We start from the raw sequence: 12019 nt of genomic DNA, 5'->3' as shown, positions 1-12019 counted from the left end.
ACAAAGTCAAGTCACCTTTGCCACCAGTGACTCATTATCTAAGAGTTTCTCTGGGACAAATGGGAGAAGATAAATACATAAGTGCCCTTGTTGATCTGCTCAGTGTTTGGAAAGAAAGTTGGTTGTTTTGACTAAAACACAACCCTTGAAAGGAAAAGGGAGGTAAGCTGCCATGTTTCTTGCGGCTTCCCCTGGTTTCCCTGTGTGATCCGCATGACAAATGTGATGAGGCCAACTATGCCTGTTGCACAGGTGACACCGAGGCTCAGAAAAGCTAGACGATTTGCCCACAGTCACCTAGTGGGTTAATTGGCAAGACTAGGATTTGAACCCAGGATGCTTGGCCTCTAAAGCCCACATTCTTGCAGCTTTAGCAGTTTTTTTTGTCTGAACCCTCATGGTAACTGGAAATAGAGTTGGAAGGAGACTATTCGGAGAAAGAAACTGGACTAACAGGGCCGGGAGTTGTGAGGGAATGGGGACTTTGAGAGCCAGAGGGATGAAAGTGGGCATGAGCTTCACTTTTGGAAGGTGAGCCTGGGGAGGCAGAGTAAGGAGCAGTGTTTGGTTATCTGTCCACACCCGCTAGGACCCTGGCACAGCTGGGTGCTAGGGACTCAGTGGTAAGCACACTAAGTTCTCTGTTGTTGTGGGACTGCAGTGGGGCAGGAGATAGAAATAAACCAGTCGTGTATAATGGGACAGCAAGGATGCCTGCAGTGAAGGAAAACGAAGCTGGGTAAGAGGGATGGAGGGGGATGAGGTAGTATTTTAGAGGGGAGGGTGATCCATGAAGCCCTGTCTAGTCAGGTGCCATCTGAACATGGAGGAAATGACACTGCAAGCAGGAGGAACTGTAGACCCAAATACACTGATGTAGGGCTAGATTTAAGAGATGTAAAGACTGGGGAGGAGGCCAGTGAGGCCAGAACAAAGAGAGCAAGTGAGAGGGGAGTCAGAGATGAGGTTAGAGCAGGAGGTGAGTGCCGTGCAGACCTGGAAAGGCTGGATTTACACTGAGCAAGATGGGAGGCCAGTGGAGGGTCTGGATCAGGGGTGTCTGGTGTGGCTGAGAAGATTAGAGTTGTTTATGATTCCAGTGTTAGGCTAAGAAGAGGCTGTGATGGGGCAAGGGCAGGAGAAAGCCATGGCAGTGGATTGAGAAAGCCTCAGTAGTTCATTCACTCCGTAGATGATGATCAGATGCCACCATCCGTGGGTTGGAGGCTGAGCGGCTGCCTTCCCTGTGGTGGGAGGCACTTCATGGGGAGGCTTGGGGCAGGAGCTGAAGTTAGAACAAGTAGGAGTCTGCCCCTAAGGCAGGTTCTGGGAAGAGCCAAGAATTTGGAATAACTCAGTTGCTTACAGTGCTTCTATCCAAAGATGTGCTGACTTTATGTGGGAAGAGATTTGTTCTTTCGATTGGGGGATGGCAGGATGGTGGTGGCGACAAAGAGAAGTGAGTGGCTTTTGTGCTGTCCTTCAAAAATCTCTAGGGCTGTTGCACCCACCAGCAAAAGGAAAGATGGCCTGACTGCCTATCCCCCTCCCTGTCTGTGGACCTCAGAAGATAAAGTCAGGAAAAGCTGGCCACCTAATTGTGTTTTCTGGGTGTCAAAGCCTCCCTCTCTGGAGGGAAGAATCTTTGTGACCTCTGACCACCCCCGGAGCACCTGGTTCCCCTTTGTAGGCTGAAGGCAGAGGCAGGGTCTGTGGCACCCAAGACCTTCTCACTCACAGGGATCAGCGGGCTCTGTGAGACAGAAAACCGGGTCATGGAGTCAGCCTAGACTGCCTCCGGAGTAAGAGTGGCGTCCCGTACCCGCTCCCCTCTGCTTGCCACACCTCAGCCTGGACACGCAGTGACAGGGCTAGGAATGGAAAGGTGTATTAATGATTTATTGTGAAATGTGTGGAGATACAAAGTGCTCTGTGAATAGTTAATCATGAGAGCCACTGGACCAAGAAGTCTACAGCGTGCTGGAGTACATTTGTGTGTGAGACAAAGCGCTGGTCACATGTAAGTCCCAGACTCAGCCCCCGGCTGCGTGGCGCCTCTGCCTCTTCCAGGCAGGGGCTGTTCTGTGCAGGGCCCTCTTGGAGAGTGGATATTGTGTGACGTTCTTCTCGACACGCTCTGTTTTAGCTTCATCGTCTTGATCAGAAATGGGGCCCTCAGAGATGTGACTTCCCGAAGGTTGTGAGCCAGTGAGGACGTGGCTGAGATTCAAAGTCAAGCTCCCATTGTGTGTTCCTTCCCAGTGCCTGGCGCTTAGCTGAGACGAGGGTGGGGATTTCACACACACTGCCTTTTCTGCCAAGGGGCAGGAGGTACCTCAGTTTCCACACTGAAGTTTGAGATGTTTTAGAAATGAGGCCCTCACCGAGGATGTGAGCGGTTCCTGATGTACGCATGTGAACACATGATTCTTCAAGGAAAGCATCCTCTTCTATAAACCCGATGATAATCTGAATGAGATAAAGCCCATCACCAGGGGCTCCACCAACTTCTAGGCTGTACTTCCGTCTTTAATGTGTATGGGAATCACCTGGGCACCTGGTGACAAAGTGGATTTGAACTCTAGATAGATCAGAACCTGCCTCTCAAACAGTCTCTCAGATGACACCAGTCCCTCTTCCACAGACGGGTAGCATGGCTCTGGTGGTCCCATCACCAGGCTTCCGAGAGGCGACGCCAGACAAGTTATGTTCTGGTATAAGGCTTTGTAGAGGTGAGGAACTAACCTGTTTCTTTGTCTTCTGTGTCTTCAACCTTCCTGCCTCTTTCCTTTCTACTTCCGCCTGCTCCCTCCCCCAGCTGTTCAGCATGAGGAGCTGGAGTGACATGCGGCAGGAGGTGATGTTTCTGACCAACGTGAACAGCTCCAGCTCCTCCACCCAGATCTACCAGGCTGTGTCCCGCATCATCTGCGGCCATCCTGAGGGCGGGGGCCTGAAGATCAAGTCCCTGAACTGGTACGAGGACAACAACTACAAGGCCCTCTTCGGGGGCAACGGCACAGAGGATGATGCTGGCACCTTCTATGACAACTCTACATGTGAGTGTCTATGCAGCCAGGCCCTGGCACCACCTCCGTCCCAGACTCAGCCCTGTGGGGCCCCCTCTCTCGTGCTTACCCTCATCCTACATAGCAGCAGTGGGTACTTGTTTACATGTCTATTTGCCACCCAGACAGAGCTCCTAGAAGAGGGAATCTTCTCCTAATCAGCGAACTGTCCCCACTTGTGTGAAAGGGGCCTGGCACATCCCAGGCATACAGTGTTTTTATCAAGTGAATGGATGATTGAATGTCACTGTCTCCAATTTTCTGGGGTATGTCAGAAGGTGGTTCCCAGAGTGATCAAGGTTCTTCTCATTCTCCCCATCTCCCTTCCCTTTCCCCCCTGCTCTCCTTGAGATATGCTTTATAATAAAAACTTAACAGTAACAGCAATAATGAAAGATAGAATTTAGGGAACATTTCCTATGTCCTTTGCATTTTTTTTAAAAAGTTAATTCATTTAACCCTTATGGTAAACCTGCAAGGAAGGTTTATTTTTATTTTTTCTTTTTTGGTTGTGCTGGACCACAGCTGGTGGGATCTTAGTTCCCCAGCCAGGGATGCAACTTTGACCTCTGGCAGGGAATTCCTTGCAAGGAAGGTTTTATAGCCCCACATTTTGTAGGCTTGGAGAGGTTCAGTGACTTGGTCAAAGTCACACTGTTGTTAATCAGCAAGAACCCGGATTCAACCAGGTCTGCCTGGCTCCATGCTTTTTGTCCATAAACACATGACCTCCAGAATACCTGTTCATGGTGGCATGTGTGCCATCAGACTCAGGCATTTGATCTGCTGTTTGTTTTTGGTTCTTAGCTACAAGGTGTCATTAGAGAACCTTGTTACACCATATCTGCTCCCCACGCTTGGGCAGTTTTGTGGTGATGTGTGTCCTGTGCCTGTGGCAGCGAGGAGCCGGTGTTATAGCTGTAGACAATGGCATTGTTTTCCTTGCAAACATGATGCAAGTGAGCCTTTCTCCATTTCTAACCGCAGGTGTGTCTTTCAGACACTGAGTGAGGTGGCTTTTAGTGCATTACTGTAACATAAGAACCTTTTATTCTTCTCTGGAGTGAAGCACTCCAGCCGTGGCAGGTTGCTTTGTGAGCCTGAAGGGAAGGGCGCTGTAGGCAGTTTTCTGAAATGCCATCCCCTCTGCTCCCTCTCTTTGTGAGTCAACCTGAGGGAGCCTTCATTTTCACAACAGCTACAACTGTGAGCAAGTCCTCTTTTTTGTTTTTGTTTTTAAATATTATCTTTGCAGCATGTAGAGGATACTTGGAATCTAAAAGAACCCAGAGTGAAATTTTTTAAAAATTTGGGAATCTTTCTGGGTAATCAGACCTTATTATCTATTATGACTTCATATTTTTCACTTTGGGATATTCATTACATTTATTTCAGGTACTTGTTATGAGACTTAGAAATTGAAGGGAGAGTTTTTATTTCTTCTTGAAAACTAAAGTCTGAAATTCAGCCCTCTGTTTCTAGTGGACACAAAGTGTTGAAGGCTGGCGTTAAGTCATCTAGAGCGACAACTCTAGGCTTGTGCATAGTAAAAAGTATTTTTCTATATTGTCTCAGTTGTGACATCATCTGTGTTATAATAAACTTTGGTTATTTATCCAGCATTGTTCTAGGGGCTCCACCGATATCATCTCAGTTAATCCTCTCCACGTCTCTGCTAAGTAGATGTCATTAACTTTAATTTTACAGAGGAGTCAACTGAGGCACAAATCTGAAGTTGTTACATAACCGTTAAGTGGCACAGCTGAGATTTAAACCTATGACTGACCAGCTGGTTCTAAAGCTTTTGTTAGTTTCTACAAATATATGACCATGCATACAAATATTTGCCTTTCATCCTTTTCACAGCTCCTTATTGCAATGATTTGATGAAGAATCTGGAGTCCAGTCCTCTTTCCCGCATCATATGGAAAGCTCTCAAGCCCCTGCTTGTTGGAAAGATCCTGTATACACCTGATACTCCAGTCACAAGGCAGCTTATGACTGAGGTAAGCCACCTGGGCCTGAGAGGCCCTCAACAGACTCTTCCTAGAATTAAGAACAAAAATATAAAGGTGGCTTCAGATGGAGTATATTTAGAGTATACTTTTCTGGGATTTCCAAAGAATGAGGACCTCCAGTCTGACCTAGGCCCCAGCTGACTACTGAGGGCCAGCTCTCCAGTCTTGGGTGTTTGAATCCCTGCTGCAGGCAGGCACTTCTTGGGGATGGGAAGGACAGGAAAAGGGCTTCTGTGATGGAGTGTCTTTTCAGGGAGTAGCTGAGTTTCTCATGTCACTGCTCCTCTTTTATTTTTTGCTGCTCCTGGCTTCCTGGTTGACTCCAGGTGAATAAGACCTTCCAGGAACTGGCTGTGTTTCATGATCTAGAAGGCATGTGGCAAGAACTCAGCCCCAGGATCTGGACCTTTATGGAGAGCAGCTCAGAAATGGACCTTGTCCGGGTGAGTGTCCCCCTGATTACTGTGTGCCTGCTTGATGCTCTTTACTTCCCAAGAAGTGACTGAGAGGAGAGTTATTTACATTGAACCCAGTACAGAGGGACAGAGCACAGCTCAAGCCCCAGGGCTGTCACTTGGCAGAGGTATAGGTGATGGTGCACAGATTACACCATCTCATGCACATCAGCATCAAGGCATCTGGTAGTCAAAATCATAGTTCCAAGCAAGAAACTTCGGACTGGTATTTGGAGGAGGAGTTTGGTGATTACAAGACCTTAACTATTTTCTGGCTGTAGAACCACAGCACCTTACTCAGCCCTACTATGTCCTGGTAGGTCTTGGACAGAGGTGTGCGAGCAAAAGCCTGTTCTGCAGACTTATCACAGATACTTGCTCCCCAAGGCGCTGTGTGAGTGAGGAGCCGCTGTTATTACGTGGAGGGGAATTTCACTTAGTGCTTCAGAACCACTTGAAAAGGGATAAGTGCTCTGAAGACAATTGGATTCAGAAGCGGAGGAGTCTGAGCAAGAACAAAATGTCTCCTTTGCTTGAGCCTGAGTGCCATTTAATCACATCATCCCGCCTTGGGCTGAGTCAGAGAATCATTAGACTATTTCCTGTCTCCATGGTGAGAGAGGCCTCTTCCTTTTGTTCCTGCTGCTATTAAGCACGAATGGATTTTGCCAGGTTTCTTGTCTTGACACGTCATTGATCAGAAGGGCAGCTGGGTGTTACAGGTAGTATATCTACCCAGAAAGGTACTCTCACAGGCTGAGGACCCTTCCGAGATGCCCTAGGAGGGACCATACCCTGGGGGCCTTCCAGTGATGGGAAAGCTGAGTCATCTTTGTTGCAGTGGTCCTGCAATTTAATTCTTAAATTGGGAGCCTTTAAAAACCAAGGGACTTTAGTCAGGGAAGCATGAACAATAATTTGTATGGATTGAGTGAATAATTCCTGTCTAATAATAACAACAACAACTTATACCCATCAAGGACGGTCTCTGTTCAGCTCCAGTCTCTCCTCCAAAAGGGATTCATGTGGTTCAGCCACAAACAGTGTCATAGATCTTGGTGTGGTCTCAGGCATCTTCTGGTCCTCTCCTTGGAATCTACATTCCTACTTGTTGGACTTCTCTCCTTCCGAGTCTCAGAGAGTGATGAGGGGCCATGTTGAAGGAACTCCATGACTTTTAGTTTGTAGGCAGATAGATGCTTCCCCTGCTTTTAAATAGGGAGTTTGACTTGGATGCTCCAGCAGGTCACAGGCTGTCAGTTCTTGTGGGATGAGGCCCTTGTCAACATGGCCGTGGCATTCATTGGGGATCCTGCTAGAGACCCCAGGATGTGAAATAGGAAATGTAGGAGCTGTGGCTGGGGAGAAAGGCGTGGTGTGTGGTTGTCAAGCCAAGGACTTTACCTTAAGCTCTGACACACCATTACCAAATCCAAGGAAGGGTTTTTGGCAATGTATACATTACTCTGGTTTGATAGGTGGGTTGAAGAGAGGAAAGATGGAAGGCAGAGACCAGGGCAGAGGCTACCCTGGTGGGGTGAAGCCTGGTGACTGATTTGTTGTGGAGGGGTGAAAGAGAGGGAGGTTTTGGGGTAATTCTTAATTTCTAGCTGATGGATGGTAGGGATATCCAACAAGTCAGTGGATACTAGGGCTTGGAGTGTAACTAGTTGGTTAGGCTGGAGACACCAGTTAGGGACTCATCAGCCTGTGGGTGGAAGTCGAAGGAGCATCCTCCAACTGCTTTCTTTTCTTTACTAAGGAGTGTTTATTTCACTCCACAAGCTTGGGCTTCTCAGTCCTCTGCACCCCCTGAAGCCTCACATTGGGTACATAAGGCAGTGCCTGAGACTTCTCGTTCTGTTGTAGCTCTTTCTTTTTTTCAACTTTATTGAGGTACAATTGACAAATTAAAAGTGTATGTATTTAACGTATACAACTTGGTGTTTTGATATATGTTTGCACTGTGAAATGATCACCACATTGGAGCTAAGTAACATGTCCCTTCCTTCACCTAGTTACCTCTTAACAAGTGTCAAGTATACAGGATGGTATCGTTAACTATGGTCACCATGACATACGTTAGATCCTCAGATCTAATAATGGGAACGTCATACCCTTTGACCTCTGTGTTTTCCCAGCCCCTTGGCAACCACCCCTCTACTCTGTGATAGCTCTTATCTTCTGCTGTGTCTGGCTCTGTCTGCACCTGTTCTATCCAGAGGCACCCACAGATCTGGAGGCCCTTCTTTGTTGGGTCATGGAACCCACTGATACTCAATTGTTCTTTCTGAGCTGCTATTTGTTTCTTTCACCTTCAACCTCTGCTTCCTCCATGGACACTGCTCCTGACGGTGATCTTCATACCCTAGAATCATGTAGTCAGTGATCCCACTGGGCACATCTCTCAGGCCTTGCTGCTCTCCTTGGCTGTATTGCTCAGAAGCCACACTGGGCAGGGTAGACCTCACCTCGAATACTGCATGTCTTCACTCAGGTTTTTTTTGTTCAGTTCAAGTCTCAAATAAAATCATTTCAGAATCGCTAACCCATCCCCCTGTGCACCTTTGTGAGATACAATTTTGAATCTATTATGTTAATAAAAATATATATCCTAACTGATGACAATATCATTTGTTATTCCCTATAGGAAAGCAATTTGGAATGAAAATTGTAAGAACCATAAAAAGTGTGCTATCCCATGCACTTCCATTCCACACACCCTCAGGGATGTATCCCATACAGAAATAATTTTAAAGAAAGAAGTCACCCTACAAAACAAAATGTTATTGCTATAATAATTGTTTGTTGTGAAAAATTAGAAATAGACTAAATGTTTCATAGCATGGGAATGATTAATGAAATTATAGTTTATATACCCTATAAATACTATTATGCTCCCATTAAAATAATAAATATGAAGCCACATGGGGAAAAGCTTATAATATTAGTAGAAATGAGACTGATTTTAAGAATAGCAGAGTTTGGCCTTAAGAGATTCCATTTCAGTAGAGTCAAAGTTTCATCTGCCTTCTTGAAGGTATGACAGGAGTTGTGGCTGATTCTCTTTTCCATAAGCTGAGGTTGAAACAGACCCATTTTTCTGGCAGCATATCTTTGCAGGCCTCTGCCCTGGTCCTCTGCACCTGCTGGTTGAGTGCCTGATTGATTTCCCTGCTCTTCCATGTTGACCCATGTGGAGAGCCAGCCAGCTAAGGAAAAAGGAATGGAAGATAAGCCTCCTTTTCATCCTGACCCTTGCATCCTGTAGTTGGGAAAGATCAGGTTTCACTTGGTTTAACAGCAGCATTCTTTCCCTAAGCTAAACAGGTTTGTCTTAATTCAGTCTAGAAATTAGAGTCTTTATGAGGAGTTATCAGCCTGGGTCTCAAAAGAAGAAGATGATATAATGCAAGGGGAAGGTGCAATAGAATTTGAGAGCCCATGTCTCATGTCCTGACTTTGTTACTTATTAGCTGTGTGACCTTATGGTTAGGGACTTAACTTCTATGAACCTGTTTTCTCATCTGTGAAATGGAAACTATTAGACATACCTTCCTTAAGATGTTGTATGAGGTGAAGTGTTTAATCCAACAGTAATTATATAGAGTATAAGTGTGATTATTGTTGTTACTGTAGTTAATAGCATTTATTGTTAAGCTATACTGGAAACTGGATTCAGACTGGACTGACATTGACTGGTCAACTTCATGCCTATTAGTGTATGATTCATCCTTGATAAAAAGTTATTTTTTTCAGCCTCAGTGGTCTCACCTGTAAAATGGAAACACTGTTACCTACCTCACAGTTTTTATAAAGATTAAAAAATGACAATGTATGTGAAAGGGTTTTGTAAATCATATAGGGCTCATCAAGACTTAGTTGTACTTTGTCATTGGAATGGCAGACACTGTTGGACAGCAGAGGCAATGATGACTTTTGGGAACAGCGACTGGAAGGCTTAGACTGGACAGCCAAAGATATCGTGGCATTTCTGGCCAAGCACCCAGAGGATGTGCAGTCCACCAACGGCTCCGTGTACACCTGGAGAGAAGCCTTCAATGAGACCAACCGGGCAATCCAGACCATCTCTCGTTTCATGGAGGTGAGGAACTGTTCCATGGACCATTTAGAAAAGGCTTTGGCTTCTTTCTCTGAGATGATGCAATACGATTGAGACTGGAGTAAAGTTTAAAAATTTTGTGTAGTCTTATTTACAGTAGCATCCCTCCAACCTAATACATGTTGTGTATGAAAAGTCACTTAAAAGCACAGGTGGTGTATGAAAAAGCACTCAAAAAAATGTTAGTTGAATGAATGAGACAGACAGAAACAGACCTAACTTCTAGCTTTATTCTGTCTGACTCAAGAATCTCTCTATCCACTGTCTTCTAGTTTTTCCTGTGTTTTGATATCCAGCTACCTAAAGGCAATAAAACATTCCCTTAAAAAAGTGTTACTTATGAAACTTACATAAAATCTAGTAGGACTGATTACATTTAAAAAATTTGAGTCCTAAAAATGATGTGACTTAATAGGGACAAATGAAAGTTTTTTTGGGTCTGTTTGATTAGTTGTTATGACTCAAAATTACGAAGAAAGCAGAAGAAAATGAGGCCTGATCATTGTTTAAATCCCTTTTCCTCCACAAAAATCAGGATGAGTAACTTATCTCTAAAATACATTCAACGTTTCTCTTAAATCGCTAAGGTGAAAACCCAAATAATCCATTTTCAATTGAATATTGGAGAATGATGTGAGAGGATGAAGATTAAAAAAGACATGCACTTGGCGCTTCTCTCTCAGCATAGACACTGCCTTGGCCACTGCTTGTTTTCCTAGCCGTCAGCATTCTCATGATGGCTGTTCTTCCTTCAGTGTGTCAACCTGAACAAGCTAGAACCAGTAGCAACAGAGGTTCTGCTCATCAACAAGTCCATGGAGCTCTTGGATGAGCGCAAGTTCTGGGCTGGGGTCGTGTTCACTGGAATTGCTCCCGGCAGCGTCGAGTTACCGCATCATGTCAAGTACAAGATCCGGATGGACATTGACAATGTGGAGAGGACGAATAAGATCAAGGACGGGTAAGTGGAATTGCACTGTACCAGCCCGTCTTAGAGAAGTCAAGAGCAGCTAATGTGACTGGAGATACTTTAATAATTTTGTAAAAATTTCAAACAAAGATAAATCAGTGGCATGATTTTGGTGTAACTGGCACATTCACGGTGGAGACAGCTGTTTCAAAGGTCATAAAATATCCTTGTCTTTTCATTTTGCATTTCCATTCAAGGGAATTAGTCCTAAGGAATTAAATCAACTGGAACAAAGAAAGAAGGAAAAAGACATTAGGTTCCCTGTGCTAATGCTATCCATTTCTAAAAAGGGAGCAAATAACCAAGATAAAAAATGATAAAGTGAATTTTGACATATCCACTTGTAGTAATGTTAGGAAGCAATGGAGGAGGGAAAAAAAACAAACCAACAAGTGGTTTGCTCATTCCGATTATATCTATGTAAAAAATGTACACATCACTGAGGGCTCCCCAGGTGGCACTAGTGGTAAATAACCCACCTGCCAGTACAGGAGATGTAAGAGACACAGGTTCAATCCCTGGGTTGGGAAGATCCCCTAGAGGAGGGACGGCAACCCACTCCAGTATTCTTGCCTAGAACCTGGTGGGCTACAGTCCATAGCATCCCTAAGAGTTGGGCAAGACTGAAGCAATTTAGTGTGCACGCACGTGTCACTGAGACCACAAAGTACGATGCAGAAATAAAAACAGTGGCTCTGTAGGCTTGTGGGTGATTGAATTTTTTGTTGTGTGGTTCTAAGGAATGTTCAATCATCTGTGGCTTGATTTAAGGTACTGGGACCCTGGTCCTCGGGCTGACCCCTTTGAAGATATGCGGTATGTTTGGGGAGGCTTCGCTTACTTGCAGGATGTGGTGGAGCAGGCAATCATCAGGGTGCTGACGGGCACAGAGAAGAAAACTGGCGTGTACATGCAGCAGATGCCTTACCCCTGTTATGTTGATGACATGTAAGTTACCAGTAAGCTGCCACCTTTACTTAACTGGTTAGCACTGTCCCCAGGTGGGGTGTGTACACACTCAAACACGTGCACACATACACACATACCAAGAGAGGAAACAGAATGCTTTGGTTAAATTTATTTTATATGTGTGTTGACACTGGTCAAAGAATTGATGAAAACAAGACTATGGCTACTGCAAAGCAGTTGTTTTTGAAGTTGTGTGGAGATTTCAGGAAATAAGATGCCAGATGTAGGTAGTTGACAGTTTGAGGCACAGACACACATGAACACACACCACACAGTGATCCTTACTCCTTTCCGGTCTACGGTTACTAGAACTTTTATTTTTCATACCCTATCCTTTTGGTCAAAATTGGCCCAATCTCCAAGTTTAAAAGGCGTCATGACGAGCACATGCCAAATACATCCACACATCCACATGT

General features: G+C 45.1%; 1 protein-coding gene across 1 annotated transcript in view; it reads left to right on the top strand.

Annotated features, from left to right (window-relative positions):
* LOC128052437 (phospholipid-transporting ATPase ABCA1) overlaps positions 1 to 12019 on the top strand; it is a 110544-nt gene that overhangs the window by 54456 nt on the left and 44069 nt on the right. Inside the window, exons 8-13 of the mRNA XM_052644998.1 lie at positions 2819 to 3059; positions 4935 to 5074; positions 5413 to 5529; positions 9449 to 9646; positions 10420 to 10625; positions 11406 to 11582. Of these exons, the coding sequence (XP_052500958.1) occupies positions 2819 to 3059; positions 4935 to 5074; positions 5413 to 5529; positions 9449 to 9646; positions 10420 to 10625; positions 11406 to 11582 (1079 nt within the window). The remainder of the gene's footprint in view (positions 1 to 2818; positions 3060 to 4934; positions 5075 to 5412; positions 5530 to 9448; positions 9647 to 10419; positions 10626 to 11405; positions 11583 to 12019) is intronic.

The sequence above is a fragment of the Budorcas taxicolor genome, chromosome 8, assembly GCF_023091745.1.
Source record: "Budorcas taxicolor isolate Tak-1 chromosome 8, Takin1.1, whole genome shotgun sequence".
Classification (NCBI taxonomy): domain Eukaryota; kingdom Metazoa; phylum Chordata; class Mammalia; order Artiodactyla; family Bovidae; genus Budorcas; species Budorcas taxicolor.
The sequence above is the reverse complement of the archived record's forward strand: the minus strand, read 5'-3'. Positions and strand labels throughout refer to the sequence as shown.